Below are 18395 nucleotides of genomic sequence, written 5' to 3'. Positions count from 1 at the left end.
AAATCATCTTCTTATATACTCAAATATAATAAAATAAAGTATTACTAAATTATAACCAATTGTGTACAAACTAACCTTTTTCGGGTTCGTTATCAGCTTCCTGTAGCATTTTGAACACCTCACTATTTGCTGCATTATAGATTTTTTCGTTTTTCTTAAAGTTCACTCTACATATACAATATTGCATTTAATATGGAGTAAAAATAAATATGAAAATGAATATTATTAAAATTACCCTACTACACCGGTTTCGAGCACTTCAGAGTGTTTGTCTAATGTTTCCTTGATAGTTTGCTCACTATAGATATTCAATGGAGTGTTGTATTGTTTATTTACTAAGTTCTTAGGGCCGGTTCCATTTAACTGCAAATAATAATAAATAAGCTTTTCTTTTACCATATCCTATTCATGTTTCAATCAAATTCAACATCTCATTCAATCTGTACGAACTCGTATATGAGCATGTGTTCAAAATACAATTTTCATTTTATGAACATTAGATCTACTAAATTTATAAAACCTTACTTGCACACTTGCAAATGGTTTAGCCTTATTGTTGTGTCCGGATCCGATGTGCATGGGATCTTGGGGTTTGGCGGCCAAAGAAGTTTTGGTCACTGGTGACACATAAGAACCTAATGGTGATGGTTTTGGAGCAACTCCAGTTGGAACTACTTGTGGTTGCCATGTTGAGCCTCCTCTGTAAAAATATAAGGTTGGTGAATAGAAGAAAATAGAAGAAGGGTTAATTTTGATGACAACCATTTGAAATTTAAAAAAAGTTGTGGCAGTTTTATTGTACATACTTAACCTTAAACTTGAAATATTTTTTCACAAATGTGGTTACCCGATTACTTGAATATTTATATATTCTAATTGCAAATAAAATCATATTTTCTTACTTTAAGATTTATCTACAAAATTTCATTATTCAAGCAATGTAAATAACTATTAATAGTTATGAAAAACAAATGGTTGATATTTGTTTATAAAGTAAATATTTATAAAATTCTAAGAGCATATTTTGATAAGATATAATAATAATTGTGATAACTTATGGAATATATAAACAAAACACATTTAGATATAATCAAATGTTTTTCTAATAGGTTACGAATGCTCAAAATTAATACCATAACCAATTTTTCATATTTTAAACGGAATATATATAAAAATGTCAGTAATTCATTAAACTATTGCTATTACGAACATTTATTAACGCATAAAATATTTATTATAAAAACTAAACTAAATGCAAGTAATTTAAAAAAAAATGCGTTTAAATAATCTATAAAAGTGCATAATGCTTCTTTTGCAAACAGGCATATTTTTTAGAATTAAAATATTACCGAGTTAAATAAAATAATTGAATAATATATTGTAACGTTTAGTTTTATTCGTAAAACAAGAATGGAGACCATAAATCCTGCTATATATAAATTATTCAGAATATACAAATTTCTAAAGCAAATTCACATATAATAACTAGGAAATGCTATTTCTAGTTTCTATGCTCTCTAATATATAGAACATAAATTTATATGAGAAATAACTTTTACTAATTGTAAGAAAATTACATTTTTTCAGCATTTTCAAATTAACAAAAATAGTTTATGAGCCAATATTAAACTCATTAATTAAAATATTTCTAATCTCCACCAAACTACCGGAAAACTTCTGATTAGCTCTTGAGCATTTTTATTTTTTATAAAAGCACACTTTTAGAAAAAACCAAAATTTACCGAAACAGTTCAGGATTATTGACCACTCCGGACTGTTGAGTGCAGGACTAATGAACTTCTACTGCACATTTGTTTTAAAGCAGAATTAGGTAAAAATATATGCGTGCAACTTATGATCTTTTCTGCATATCAGATTGCCAGATATCAGATTGCCAGAGCGGAGAATCGAACGCGCGATCCGGTCCATACAAAGTCAACGCGTTAACGACCTTCGCCACGACAAACAATGCACATAGGACTTGTTAAGTTCTGATTGCTGTTGCTGGTAAAATATGTTATAAAAAAGTTCCTCAGATTCTCTACCCACTGAAACTCACTGACCTTTGTACTGTCACCTCAAAGGATTGTCCGGCGCGCACGATGGCGTCTTGCGCGTCCTTGTGTCTCAGATTATAGACGTCTGTGTTATTCACCTTGATGACAGCGTCGCCTGCTTGCAGACCAGCTCGCTCGGCCGGGCTTCCGCTGTTCACCTGCAAAAAAGACAAATAAAAAATACTATATGCAATATAATTGTAATGATGAAGTATTCAGAGACCATAAGGAAGAGATTCCAGAAAGAACGCTTAACGATCGTTTTGTTTTATACAAACATGTGCAAAATGATTTCAAGGAGAGCTTTTGTATTTTGTGCCATGATTCATGAAAGCATTCGCGTTTGCAGATGCGTCAATGGATAATTGAATAGTCTAAACTGATATTTCTAAAAGTAAAATAAAGATGGATTTGAGAAATATGCTAATAACTTGATATTTGTTCCATACTTTCATATAAGATAACGATAACAAGAAATATTTTAAGCTGGTTGCAATGTTTTGAAGTTCAAGTTTAATTAATTTATTTATTATTAGTATTTTAGATAGAAGATTAACCTGGCATGAACATATTCTAAAGAAGCGTCAGCAGCTTGAATTAACACGTAGGCAACTTAATTGGTTAATAGGCTGGAAATCACAAGCCACAATAGAAAATAAACTCCTAATATAGAAGACAATTATTAAACCAATATGGTCCTACGGCCTACAACTATGGGGTGCGGCCAGTAAATCTAACATAACTATTCTACAAAGGTTCCAAAATAAAATTTTGAAAGAAATCGTGAACGCTCCAAAATACGTTCCCAATTGGTTGATACATCAAGAACTCAGAATTCGAACTATAGAAGAAGAAATTAGTCTTTACTACACCAGATACAAAGCTCGTCTAAGTCGTCATCCAAACGTATTAGCGTCAGATCTGCTCAAGCCTTTACCACCAAAGCGTCTCAAAAAAAGAATCTGCAATGATTTACTACAAAATATAACATAACATCTATGAAGGCGCTATCGCAGGATAGCGATCCTTCTCACGCAGACAAATAATATATAACTGTAACAAATGTAGCTGAATGTACTTTGTATAGCTTGCTATGAAAAATAAATAAAAAAAAAGTATTTTAGATTGATTCATTTAGGTTGCCACACTTAATTTAATAGAAATTAGATTTATCAAAATATCAGTACTTATTGAGCAATGAAATGTTTTATATATTTGTTATTTGCGAATCAGTTACATCTGCTATTGTATCTCATGTTTGTCAGCATTGCATCTAAATGTAACATCTGCATTTATAGGGGATATTAAGACGAAAGCTAACTGAAGTGCGAATATATTAACAGCATCGTAAAATACTGGGCGAAGATTAACGTCTCGACTAAATGCGAAAAAAGAAATGAACAAAAACTGCAATACAATACGTGGAGTCTACCATATTATAGAGACAGTCAACAGCACTCAGACTTACATGTGTGATGACTAGGAGTAATATCTTGCAGTCTATGATATATAACTCTTGCAGACATGTATATTAACTAATTCAAATTTATCGAAAAATATAATATCCATTAAAATCAAGACAAATTTTAGAATTGTAAATTCAAACTTAATTTTAGATTTAGAATATATACAAATTTTGCAATGATTCCAATTTATGTTTACTTTATTTTTACAAGTTTAAAAACATATTTTTCTTAAAAAAAATAAATATTTAGACATTTTAATTTTTAAGATACAATTTAACAAAATATATAATAATAATTATTTTAAAGAAGGCAAAATTTTAATAGTACTCATTTATATTATTTCTAAAGTAGTTATTGATAGTTTGGTATATCAAATACGAGGGTTAAAATGCGTGTATTAGGTACTAGACACGTCAAATTAGTGTAAAAAAATAGGATAAAACTCATTGTACTGGTTGAAATCATTTATTTTTTTTAATTGGTTAAAATTGAAAATGGTAAAATCTAACATCTCTAGCTTGCCGATGCGTTGGTGTACCACAGACATAATACAAAACGATTCAAATAGCAAACTCAAATACTTGCATATATAAACAACTGTATGTGTTTTAATATATATTTAGTTCACATAACCTGTATAAACAAGCATATTTGCACTCTTTGTCGACCTACCCGCGAATTAACTCTCTGACTCAAAATAATTTAGTTTTTTCTCTAAAATATCATAGGCCTTATCGTATTCTTAAATGATTTCAATTGAGCATTTTTGTATATACGCTATAAAATTTATGGTCATTTATTACTGATGTATCGTATGTTTTTAGCGATTGACTAGCTGATCTAGAGAATAATAAATATGTACTTTATAAGATTGAAAAAGCGGGCGTACTTTGGGTGATATCATAGCAGGAAGCCCAAGAAAAGTATGAAAACATTTTAAACTCATTTGAATAAGTCAAGTACAGCGGAGTAATCAGAGTAAGTGGTTGGTGGTCTAATCAGAAGAGCATTATATATATATATATATATATATATATATATACAGGGCCGGTCCTGGGGTCCTCAGCGCCCGCATGCAAGATTTGTTCTAGCGCCCCCCCCCAATAATTTTAACTGTTTTAACATTTATTATTAAAATTATATGAATATTTACGCAAAATTCTTTAAATTGATTTTTAACACTTTCCACTCGCGAATTTTCGGCGTCCGCGTCGAAGGGGTTAATCATTCTGGATTTAGTACACAAAAAATTAAATATAATCTAAAAGCTTATAAAATACATTGATTCTAATTTTATTCAGAAAATCAAAGTGATTTGCAGGTTGACCATAATCAAATATTTTACATTTTCAAGTATTTTTAACATATGTGTAATATTAATATTTGGATTTTGAAACATTTTACTTATTTCAATTTTAAACAGAACACTGTTTTTCATGTTGGATTTTTTAAATTTTATTTTCATTATTTACAATATCTTAAAATTGCATCGTAAACTTCTCCTTATTGAAATCGTAAGGACCGAATTGTATTCATATTTACTTTCCCATCTGATTCAGAATATCAGATTGTTGTTTTAAAGTTAAATTTTTAACGTATTTTATTAAAAGATGCAAAGAAATTACATATTTCCTTAACTATATTGAAAACAAAACACAATTATATTTGTATCTGTATTATTTCTGCTTAGTTAATAATTAAAAGTAGTATGGACACCAATAGGTATAAAAAAAGCTCAAGATTTTCGTTTCTATTACATTTTGCTTCCATTTTTGCTCCATTTCCATAAATCTAATCACGTATGTCTTCAACATTCAAAATTCATCAGATGCGAAACATTTTCAACAAAAACAAAAGTTACTCGGTTCAGTTTCTCGGTCTTAACAAGCCATTTTCTATGCACTGACTTGCGATTTTCCATGTTTTTCTATTATAATTTGTATCTATTTTTTTAACAAGTTTCGTTCAAACTAAATCAGCTCGTAGTTTTTCGTCAATAATGCCCAATAATTTAAACTTTCGTAGGTTTGCGCTTACGGGTTTGAACACTAGATAATTTCTTTTTCGAATCCACATTAACTTCAAGCGAGAAGAAATTAATAAGTACATTAAACAATAAGCAGAACAATAATTTACTAATTTGCAGAGCAAACTGAATATGCTTTTTGTGTCTACGTATCCATTAAGTTAGATTGTTTATTATAATCTATTAAGTATTCTTAATTTTATATTAAAAATTATATAATTATAATTTATAATTATATTATAAATTCTATTTCCGAATCTCGTTTTGGCGCCCCCTAAGGCGTGCGCCCGCATTTTTTGCATGCATCGCATGCAAGGCAGGACCGGCCCTGTATATATATATATATATATATATATATATATATATAATCTTCAGATCAGACCACCAACCATTTACACTGGCTTCTCCGCATATAATCAGTGTTTATATTTTTATGACTATAAAACTTCTGCATAAAGTACTTGATTTGATGCAACCTCATTATAAAAATCTATGAGGTATCTTAAAAATTAAATTTAATCTGAAATCCAAACTATTAATATTTCAAATCTACTCATTGAAAATATTTATGGTGGTAATAAAAATACATTTATACAAAATCATATTATATATATATATATATATATATATATATATGATATTCAGTTTTCAGGGCAATACATCAATTAAAAAATTTGTATGACTTTAAAACATTTTTATTTATTCCATACGTTTCGACACATTGTTTTGTGTCATCTTCAGTGGACTATGTAATTGAATTAATCCTAATTATTTCATATTATAAATGTTCACAATGCACAATCCTAATTATTTCATATTGTAAATGTTCACAATGAACAATCCTAATTATTTCATATTATAAATGTTCACAGTGCACTAAAAAACCAATCCTTGTCATTTTAAGTTAAACAATATAAAAAATTTTTGACTGAGATTTTTATGAATTTGTGAAGTACATCGCGCCGTACATTTCGGTGCTCCGATGTACGGGTGCTTTAAATGTTTTAAAGTCATACAAATTTTTTAATTGATGTATTGCCCTGAAAACTGAATATCACATATTTCAACATCAAAATTATATAAAAAATTTAATATATATATATATATATAATGTGTGTCTGTAGTATTCATATGTGTGTGCTCTTAACCGCATAATAAACGATGTATTCACTAGACAATGTTGTTAGAGTCATATTGTTTAACTCACAATTCAATCGAGTGAGGGTCATCTTTTATTTGGTTGGTTAAGACGAACAAATGGGAATCTTGACAGGTTAATATAACCATAATTGTTGAAAAAAAGATTATTACTTATTCAGAATGATTATTACTTGTACTGACTCAAGCGACGTAGACACGTTTCATTATTGATCATGAAATATTTAAATAATTTATCTTATACTTGGCATGATGTGTAAGATGTTCCGCCAACCTTGTTTCAACTAGTTAACTTAATGACAAATTATGTTTATGAATAATTATCAAATTCAAAATATATATATTGATAAGACAATTATAGTATTGTGTTGTATACTTTTGTGCGCATTTTGCTACTTTTCTCTACTCCACTAGTATTTTATCATTTGGTTTATTAGCCAGGAGGATCACAGTGCACATTTGTTCGAAATTATAGATCTTATGGACCGACACATTGGCAACAAACTTAGCGAGCAAGTGAACACATCAATTCTTATTTTTTACGAGCTAATACTTTTTTGAAAAATGAAAATTACGAGTTCTTTTTTAATTATATTACGAAAAAACATTACTTATGATACATAAGGCATCAAGTTTTAGAACAAGCTATCCGAATAAAAATTCAGAAACAAAAATACATTTAAAATCTCTTTTGAAAAATTATTTACTAAATGATCCATATTATTCTATAATTCGATTCGCCAATTGTAACATACAACATTAAATTAATTTTATTCTATTAAATTTCATAACTTATTCAATCAAATGTCACCATTAATCAATCGTCTTTATAGAATAATAATATTTAGTAAAGCATTTCAACAATATTCGCTCATTCAAAGTCGAGAGCAAAGCATGTGTCGAAACTAATCCTGAATATTTGTGTTTTATAGATGATCATATAAACATAAACATCGCAAATATCAATGAAATTCCTAAGAAATTAGGTGCACAGATATATATATTTATATGTGTACATCGGTTGTTTCTATATCAATCTGTAAGGCGGAGGTCACATGCTTAACTATTTCTGAACGCGGTGATATTGGCAGCACCGGGAATCGCTAAAATTAGTACATTGCATCGTTTATCAGAAACATAATATCTCAGGGAGAGTGAACTTCAGGCATGAAAACACCTATTAAACTTCGTGACAAAATGCCAAATTTGCAATACTCATATATACAACGTTTGAGACCTGTTGATTTCGCAATATTGAAAATAAGCTATTGTTTTCTTTAGTCATTGCTCGCAATAAAATAAGATTTAAATTATTTAGATTAATGCGGTTATGATTCTATCAATTGAAGGATTATAGTGCCTTTCGTTTCATGGGGCAATAAAACATCTAATAAATGTATTCAACACCAACCAATAAATAAATAACATTTAATAAATCAACTTTTGATAGTATTTAATATTTTTTGTACTGTTATTTCGGGCCTATTCTGTACTGCACCTAATATCGAAGAAGTTAAACAGTGTTCGAGTATATCTATTTTGTGATCGACTTGAGTTCGAGTATATCTATTCTGTAATCGACTTTGGTGTTGATTAGCTTGATCGAAGTTCTTGCCTTGGCACAAACAATGAAAGTAAATTTTCTCTAAAAAACACGCAGATGATGTTTTTGAATAAATCATTTAAAAACTAAATATTTGATATTCAACAATTTTGTTTAGATGACACATAATATTATCTTATGATCTTTCTATTCCATATTTCCCTTAGATCATTTATCTATAATAGAGAGTAAAGAGTATATTTCATTGTTCCTAAATCTGATCTGGATGCATCATGCTGGCATGGTCAAGTTTGAAATGCTCTTTTAATAAATTACTTTCTATTCTAGCACCTGCAAACGATCAATGTCTTAAAATTTTACAAAAAAATTTATTTAATCTATCAAATTTAATTAGTTTAAACAAACTTTTCTCAATTAAAAAAGATCAATTAAAAACTAACATTGAATGGTGTTCATTTAACAATATAAAAGTAAAAAATAGTTACTTCGTAAGCTAAGAAGAAGAAATAAAGTACGAATTTGAGCATTAATATCATAAAAAAATAAGTTTACCATCTCAACGTAAGTTTTTTTTTAAAAATATATATTTAAATAATTTGCGAATAAATTCTCTATTTATAATAACTGGTGATTTAATAATTTTGGACAATAAGTTTACAATAACACCATCAATTTTACTTTTAGATATTTAAATCATTATAATTTTGAACTTCAATCATGAATGAAAATTTCGATGTTCACTTATTATTCATACAAAATCGAGAAAGAATCGAAAATATTTGGAAAAAACTGGTAACGGACCCAGATGGTAAAAAATCATTATAATAAATATTATAATGACACACATTATATAAACTATACTATGTATAAAAAAGGTTGAAAACAAAACAAATCTAATTGTAAGTTATTTTACAGACTATCTTAAAATTGCAGAAAGAATTTCCGTTTCATAATCTTGAAATCGGTTGCCAAATGATTTTATCACTTTAACAAGTATGACGCTAAAGATCTTTGGCGGTTAGATAATTAATTAAATTATTTAAGTATGAAATCATTCAAAACTACGTAATATCTGAAGTACGTTAAATAATTGCCAGTGTTTGTTTACACTCTTTTGAATTAAGCATGTGTTTACTAATAACAAAATAACAAAATAAAAAATAAAATGAAATTCCTAACATATTTGACTTTCATTAGCTTTCTCAAATCATGCATTTAGTGACAAAGATATATACCTATACATGTTTACTTCATAAATTTTCTACGAACTACTGCTTCCATTAATCGATTTAAATATATTTTAGAAATTTTATTGAATAATAAACAACTACTTGCATTGTACCTACTAATATATGGTTTAGTGAACGCATAAGAGCGTGCTGAGATAATCAACTTCAACCGCTGGATACATAGATATATCAAATCGTAAAAAATAATGCTGTTTTATTCTCGAGAAACATCTAGATAACAAAATGCACGAGTACGCGCCTTTATGGGTTTTATTTTAATACTAGTTTTTTTTAGTCTACACTAGCATTCACTTAAGCTTAATTCAGTTCGGAGAATGTAATGCATAAGTTATAGCATAATAATGCTTATGATGAAAAAATCTGAAAAGATTGATGGTAATTGAGCATCATACCATAGGAAATAGATCACACATTTATTTAAACGAATAATTGAACTAATTGTTATTTACAAATATTATGAGTTATAATTAATAATGAAGACTTATTGTGAATTGCAAACTGTATTAGCTAACTATTGCATAGTAACTTTGAAAGTTTTTCATCTATATCATTTTGTTTTTAATTTTAATGTTGTAATAAATAAATTATATTGAAATAGAGAAAGTGTAAATAAAAGTATGTACATTTGATTGAAGTAAAGATGTTTAAAAAACAAACAGACAAGTATAGGTATATACAATTTTTGGCAGAAGTTTTCGTCGCTTAAAAACTATCGTTCAAAATGTTTTATTAATCATACACATCCTTTCTCTATGCAATTCTATATAATGCTATACAAGACTCTAAATTAATATTACTATCAAAGAAGAAGAAAAAGATAGAAGAAATTATTTTGCTTTAAAATAGTGATACCATAATATTCGTTTGTGGCCATTAATAATTCTAAGACATTAAATAAAAACGAAGGAATACAAGTAAAAGTGCATCAAGTATAAAAGACGTCCAGATTACGAAACAGAACATAGTGAAATATCTTGGTCTCCATTCAGACAGAAGACTTACTTGGAAAAGCCACATAAAAACAAAAAAAGCAGCAAACAATGATCAAAATGAAAGGATTTGATTGGCTTCTGCGTAAAAAGTCTAAGCTCTCTGTTGAAAAATAAGTTGCTGCTATATAAATCAATTATTAAACCAATCTGGACCTACGGAATTAAGCTCTGGGGCTTACAAATCAAATGTAGCTATAATGCAGAGAACTTAATCATCAATAGGTCTAATATAATATTATCATATTAATTGTTAAACTGAGAAGATCTCATTGAAGTTCTTCTTAGGCATCGCTCTTAAATATTGTCAATTGAACACATAGGAATCTTTATGTATTTCTGATTGCTAAATAAAACAGAGTTAAAAAAAAGTATAAAAGATAAATGAGTGCTCAACTTTGGCCGCAAAATTTATTTACTGAAAATTAACGTTTGTACTTTGCCCACTCTCTATATTCTTTATTAATCATAGTTTTCTTTATTATTTAATGTACTAACATTAAAAGCAAAATAGTAGACATTTTTTGCACCTAAACAGGCAATGTTATATGAAGAAAATCAATAATTGCAAAACCATATAATATAGATTAATGTTTAATTAATAATAAATAGATAATAAATTAATGATTATATTAATATAGAGCAAATCATAAGTGTAATATGATCGTAGTGCATAATTGCAAATAACTTAAATAAAATGAAGAAAATACTTAAATAATGCAAATTGAAATTACTTGCAATCAGTAAAATTTATAATTCAAAACAGGAAAGAGCAAAGCATGCAATCATAATTTTCATGACTCTTGACATATTTTGTAAAACGCGTATTTTGATATTTATTATCGTCCCAAAGTATACACATTGAAATCTTATTTTTACTATTTGCCTCATAAATGTTATGATATTCTTCACTATGATTTTCTTCAAAGCCAGAGTACATAACCATGACAAAGTGTTCATTATAAGTGTTCATTTTTTAATTCGATTTGATTGTTTACGGACCAATCAAATACTGAAAGAATCGAAATCAAAATTAAGATTTAATTAGCGATAAACAAAAACTGACATGAATAAAAAAATGCAGTGGCAATGCGACAGACAGCTGTCATCATTCATTGCAAGCCACTATTACGACGGTTAACCTTCGAGCACGTGTCTGCAATGCGTCTGCATGGATTAACGTTTCGTATTTCTGCTAGTAGTTGATTGTGAATCCATCGTATTGTGACTTCAGTTATTTTTTTCACGTGGGCGGGTTTGGTTTCTGCATTCGCCGGAATTCTGCTCATTCATCGAAGCGTTCGTTCACCGAACCGTGAGTTCAGAGCCTTTTTGCACATCGAATAGAACATATAGGATAGTCAAGATTTGATACAAAGTGGGCCCAAAATATTATGCAGAATTATTTCATACCTTGATAAGTAACTATTCTCTATTTAAAATTCATATTTATATTGTTATTATTGGACTTGTATAGTGCAGTCATTATAGTCAGTTCACCTCGGAATTTGAGATACCCAGCTGTAAGTCTGTGAATACTTGTATATTGACACCCTAAAGTTGTCTCAAAACCAACATATGGTATTGACATCTTAAAATATGTAGGTTTTTAGACAACTTTCGGGTGTCAATATACAAGTATTTACAGACTTACAGCTGGGTATCTCGAATTCTGAGATTCTTACCTAATTTAAGCTTAAATGACTGGACTAGTATTTTGGTATTCAATTAGTAGTAATTCGTGTATAAATTCCACACACAATTCATATTCAAATTCTTCTTCATTTTTTATGTGCTTCTTAACTATTGTCTATTGTATCTAAATTAGACTTTATTTTGCAAGCTAAATAATTTGTTTACTTTTGGCAGTGGTCCCAGCTGAATTCCTTACTTTCATAATTGTTTAGATATTAAAACTAAGGTGACCATATTTTTTCATATCAAAACCTTGAAGCTTCTTGGAGTTATTCTAGTACGAGAGAACTTTATTACTCGATTAACTAACTTATTGCTAGCATAAAATTTGTACTTATGCATAGCAGCCAGAAAGTTCGTTTCTATAGTTTTTACTAATTTTCGCAAAAATTGAATTGTTAGAAATTATTAATGTGAGAGGTTATTTTTATCGATCTTCGAAATTTTGCATTCGGCAATTTTCTCACTAATAATATATTTATTATCAATAAGTAAATGCGAAGATTTAATTTAAACCTATACTTTTCGAAAATCCGGGACAACCCGAGATAAATGTTCTGAAACCGGAACAAATGATGCTTTTAAAAAAATCCGGGTCTAAAAGTGGAAATCAGGACTTATGGTCACTTCAATTTTAACAAATATTTTGGATACCATTGAATATATACATTACAAAACATAATAATTCTATCGTTTATTATTCTCCATTTAATATTTATATGTTCCGCATATCTTAATTTTAAATCAACATAAGCATGTTCTTATCTAGAAATCTTAGAAAATGCATACAAGAATTTCCTAGCAAATTTTCTCATGCATTTGTTGAAGAATAGCAGTGTTTTCTTATCATTGAAATTCCTTCTAATCAAGACTGGTAATTACTACAATGCGTTGAATCTTAATATTTCAACAATCGAATGGTTCTCAGCAGACCAATGTATACAGTCTGATTACTTTATTATTATATTGAATCGAAGATCATTTTTTGAGTTTACGAATAGCTTCCACTTAGTTTATGTTATGTGCAGAATTGATAGCTTTATCAATTGGCATAATACTTGTAACGAATTGAAAAATTTGCATAGGTTTTAGTACAAAGCAATCGATTGCGTCATTAATACAAAATCGGTAAATCATACAAATATTTGCTTTGGGTGTAGAAAAAGTAATTCAAATAAATAATCACACAGCAGTCTAAATCCGTGAAGGTTAAAATCAGATTCCGACGGCGCAAATATTTACACGAGTGAAATTCCGAGGAGAAGCGTGGGTCGCCTGTAGTCGCGGTAAATAAGACCTTTTTTCCATTAAATGTAATTAGTATGAATCTTTTGATGGTTGCTTATTTTCTGCTCGAGTCTGTTTTATTTCCAGAGCATGGCCGAGGTCTTTGGGTTGTAATAACTTTAATTCCCTAAGCTTGTATCAACAAATTCCGCGAATAAAACACCTATAAAATTATTTGATAAAATATGCAATAAATAAATTAACATTAATTACGTTTTTTACGTTATTTCTTGTTATATTTTTATATTTTATATAAATTCATTTAATATCTAATAATGATTTATACCTATAGTGATATCAAATAATAAATTATCTCTGTTGTGATAAATTTGATCGATTCCAGCAAAATTAATGTATTAATTAAATCTATTTTTAGATAATCAATAGTGAGCATTACGTTATCTACTAATTATTTTTCAAACATTGCAAATTTACTATGGAATCAGTAAAATAAAATACATATGTTACGAGAAACGCATTGTACACTAAAACTATTCAGGTCATTTATGCAAGTATAGTGTAAATGTTAAACCCATAAAACTTTAATTAATTTATACTTTATTAATTAATTTGTACATTGCTCATTTGCCGCTCACATTACAAGTTCGTATGTCAACAAACTTAATAAACAAAATATAAAAACTAATGCCAAATGTGGGGCCACGTAAGTTATTAAAAATTAATGATGCAAATTGTTCAAAAACAATATAAAAAATAATATGTTTCAGTCTATTAATCCAATGAAAATTTCTAATCATTGCAGAACGCCCACAAATGATCATGTATTATTATAAAGTAGCATACTTTTTTAATTGAAAATTTTCATAAAATGATAATATACATTTAAATAAAAAAATTGATGAAATGTATATGTTGTTGCTTTATAATTCTGTTTTGTTAAATATCAATTTTTTATCAATATATTTAAAAATATAGAGAAATCTCGAAGAAATTTGAAAAATTGCCTAACAATAACTGAAGTATTTCAATTATTGAAAAATATTGCATCTACACTAATGAAACCAAAACCGTTTGATAAATAAGTATTCTTCCACTCTTGAAACAATGTGAAGATTTTTTACAGTAATCTTTGTTTCAAATTCTTTTCATAGTTTACACTAAGATGGAATCACAGAAAAAATAATAACGTAGCCTTATCAAATATAATATACATTTATAGCACAAACGAGATTAAAATACAATCCTCAAAATGCAATATTATACTTAGCATTTTTAATTAAAATTACTACTAGAATTTAAACGACATCCTGTACCATGTTAGGATCCTTATTAATGTTAAAATCAACATAAATAAAATTGGGCTTATGAATAGAATGAGTTGTACAGATAATTGAATAGACGCTGGTGATTTTAAACAGAACTATAAAAAATACGAAGTAAAAAATATTTCTAGATGTGATATTTTAGTTAAGTCTGTCGCCTCTATTTCATTATATTTTATCTCCTAACATTAACAAAACATCTAATATGTGCATTACAAATTTTCAATTTGAAATCTATTATTTTTAATCTAACGTGTAATAATAATAATAAAAACAACAAATGTGGAAAATTTAGCAAATATATTTGCGGAAGATGTACACATAAATAAAAATTAAACTTACATTTGTTTAAATTGTAAAAAACACTGCTTCATGACATTGTGCTTTAAGACAAATTCATAAGCTTTCCGCAATAAAAATTTTAATAGCTTTAAATTAATTTGAAAATTTAGATTGAATTAATTTTTTGAGCATTTTGAATTCTTTCTCAATTTTGATTTTTTTTTCGAAGCACCGCATCATAGTCTAGCGGTTAAACAATATAAATCTTGATGCAAAACTTATAGAAATCTAAAACAAAATTTGTTCTCATTTATAAATCTCTATGAAATATCTGAATTTGCATGTGCATATGTTTAATAGACATTTTTGACCGCCAAATATTTTTTTTTATTTTTTTTCATTGGATCTCTAAAACTGCTGTATGTAATTGAGTTGATTTTTCAGATCAAGTATTTTTTATTTTTAACACTTACAAATAACTTGTTGCATAACTGTAAACAATATAAGAAACTAGCTGTAAGTGGAATTCTGTCTTAAGGCAATTAGGGCATCGTGCCTTAAGGCAAATTGCTGGAACTTCTTGACCCGCAATTCAAAATTCGAATAATTAAAAATAATCAATAATAATAATCAATAAAAGTTGATCAATGATTTGAAACTTTTAATAGAATTTTGAACCATATTCAATTACTCTATCTTAAATCATTTATTTTGAAATATTTTGAAAATTCTGAACATTTTTTCAAAGCAATCGTACTGCTTTAAGTGCCTAAAGACGAATTATAAAAGCGCGTAAACGCCGCGTCGCCGTCTAACGCGTAAACATTGGTACGGAACCCATAGAATGTAAACAAAATTTATACTTAATTTATACTAATATCTAATTATTTGATGTGCATATGTCTAATGTTCATTTTTGACCGCCAATTGGCTCATTTTTTTACTTTTTCCGTCATATCTCCAAAGTCGTTGGACCTGCCTTTCCAAAAATTTAACAGTTCTTCATTTAGTCAATACGAATAAAACGTTTTTTGAATTATTCAAATCGGACGCTCCGTTTCTTAAGAACTGAGTTACCGTTTTTGGCATCTTGAAAACGGCTGCCTTCGCCAAAAACTAATCAGCACGTCTCCTTATTAATACGAATCGAATGTTTTTTGAATTATTCAAATCGGTTGATCCGTCTTCCCGAAATCGTAGACGAAAGTTTGTATCCGTACATACATACATACACGCACGCACACACACGCACAAACATTCATTTTTTCTAAGGTATGCCAAAATGTTCAGAAGGTTTTGAAACATAAAGATCTATAAAAATATTCATTTTCGATTTTTTTGCGATTACTATAACTTGCCCTACGAGAAGTTAATATTGCTAATTTAGTTTTAAACAAATTTCTAAACGCACTTTTTATTCTTTTGACTGCTTTATGCAATGTCTTACCTAACATTCAAAATGACAATTTTTCTAGTGATATTAATTTTGCAATAATAAGATCTAATTATTTTCCCTTTGTCACAAAAATAGTATTCTGCCCCAATCTGGATGCGAGCCGTGCGACCTTCATGTCATGATATGCTATGCTTGCATATGTAATTACGTGCATTCACGGTCACTCTCGCGTGTAATAATACCAACAGAATGCAGCGGTCGGGTCGGCTACGGTGCGCTGCGCTTTTATTGAAACAATCGCGACGCAGAGAGCTTCACTCTCACTCGTTTTCAGGCTTATACTTCTTACCTTATAACAAGAGAGCTGATTGACAATTTATAGTACTAAATACATACTGACGTGATGAAATCTGCCGTTAAGTTATCTCTATCGAGTTAGTTCGTTAAGTACAAAGATTTCGTTGCATATACTTTCACCTATTTACACAATTATTAAGCTCACGGTAAGCTCATAGTTTTAATAGTCCATTGCGATGAATAATCTATATAACAATCATAGATAAAAAAGTATAAACAACATATTAATCACAATTAATGTATATATCACAAAAAATATATTTTATAGTGATAATACAGTAAGAAATGATGCAAATCTAGTTATACCGCATTTAACGCGGAGGTTAAGTTCCGTAAAAGTAGAGCTTAAAGCTAGACGTGCTTAAAGCTTTGTGCGAGACGGGTAGCTCCCGGGTGTTAACGTGTGGAAAAATGGTTTAGAAAAATATATACAAGCATCACTGGAAGTTTTATCAGCCCTTTTTTCAAATAATTATCTTATATATAAAAATGAATCGCAAAATGTGTTGGTAAGCGCATAACTCAACAACGCCTGGACCAATTTGGCCAATTCTTTTTTTAAAATGTTCGTTGAAGTCCAAGGATGGTTCTTACGGCGAGAAAAAGTCGAATAATTGCCGCGAAAGCCCTAAAAACAGCCCTTTTCTTTATCTCATACAAACGTTTTCTAACTTAAACGTAGAATCAATTTGAGCTGGATTGGTATTATATAAAGTTCATATTAAGTTACAAACAAGCACTCACTGTATACTCCTTCTAAACGATTATTTGGATTTTGATAAATCTTTCTGAAGTTTGTTAAAGAAATTTTCTAGGATGTATGTGATTATGAAGTACTGGGATGTATATGCATTATTGTTGAAATAAATGGAAAAAATTGCAAAAAACGTCGTGGCATTTTAAGGCAGTTCTACATATAACATCGCTCATATTATGAATGCATATGCATTTTGGCGTAATTTAAAAAACAATAGATATTATTTTTAGGTAAACGGTAAATATTAGTATATTATATTAAAAAACTGTAGACATGGGTACAGGACAACGTCTGTCGGATCATCTAGTTATTAATATATTTGTAGTCTTCCTGCTCAATTTTTTGCTACACAACATCATTACAAAAACTAGCTTCTTTCTCAAAATATTTCTTCTACATCTACCCATTATACCACATTTAAACTAAGTTTGTTTTGCAAATTCGACGATTTCACCCGTATTTTGGAGAATCCCCGTGCTAAACCGAAATAGAAGAGCCCTAAACAGAACCAGCATTCAGTAAGGTATTACTGTATGAGCATTATGTTTATGATTATCAGCAAAGTAGTCATGAAGATAAATTTGAATAGAAACATGTGCTTTAAGAGGAAGATCTTAATGTAACGAAATATTCAGAAAAGATGATTACTTAAATATTTATTGTTTTGGATAAAAAAAAATATTTTATTGTCTACGATAGCTATATCATTATTCCATAATATTAATAATGGATATATGGTATATTCCTGATATACACAACACATGTACAAATCCCATTTTGCAAGCGCAATTTATTTGTAATTTAAATATTTTAATTAAAAGCAAAACT

At 28.7% G+C, this 18395-nt stretch overlaps 1 protein-coding gene across 1 annotated transcript in view; it reads right to left on the bottom strand.

Moving 5' to 3' along the window:
* The window catches only part of LOC113370422 (PDZ and LIM domain protein Zasp-like), a 109704-nt gene that overhangs the window by 57268 nt on the left and 34041 nt on the right, over nt 1-18395 (bottom strand). Inside the window, 4 exon segments of the mRNA XM_026611087.1 lie at nt 76-167; nt 236-363; nt 532-700; nt 2064-2215. Of these exon segments, the coding sequence (XP_026466872.1) occupies nt 76-167; nt 236-363; nt 532-700; nt 2064-2215 (541 nt within the window).

This window comes from Ctenocephalides felis, unplaced genomic scaffold, assembly GCF_003426905.1.
Source record: "Ctenocephalides felis isolate EL2017-DRISC unplaced genomic scaffold, ASM342690v1 CF-g0.4_SCAFFOLD_01492, whole genome shotgun sequence".
NCBI lineage: Eukaryota > Metazoa > Arthropoda > Insecta > Siphonaptera > Pulicidae > Ctenocephalides > Ctenocephalides felis.
The sequence above is the reverse complement of the archived record's forward strand: the minus strand, read 5'-3'. Positions and strand labels throughout refer to the sequence as shown.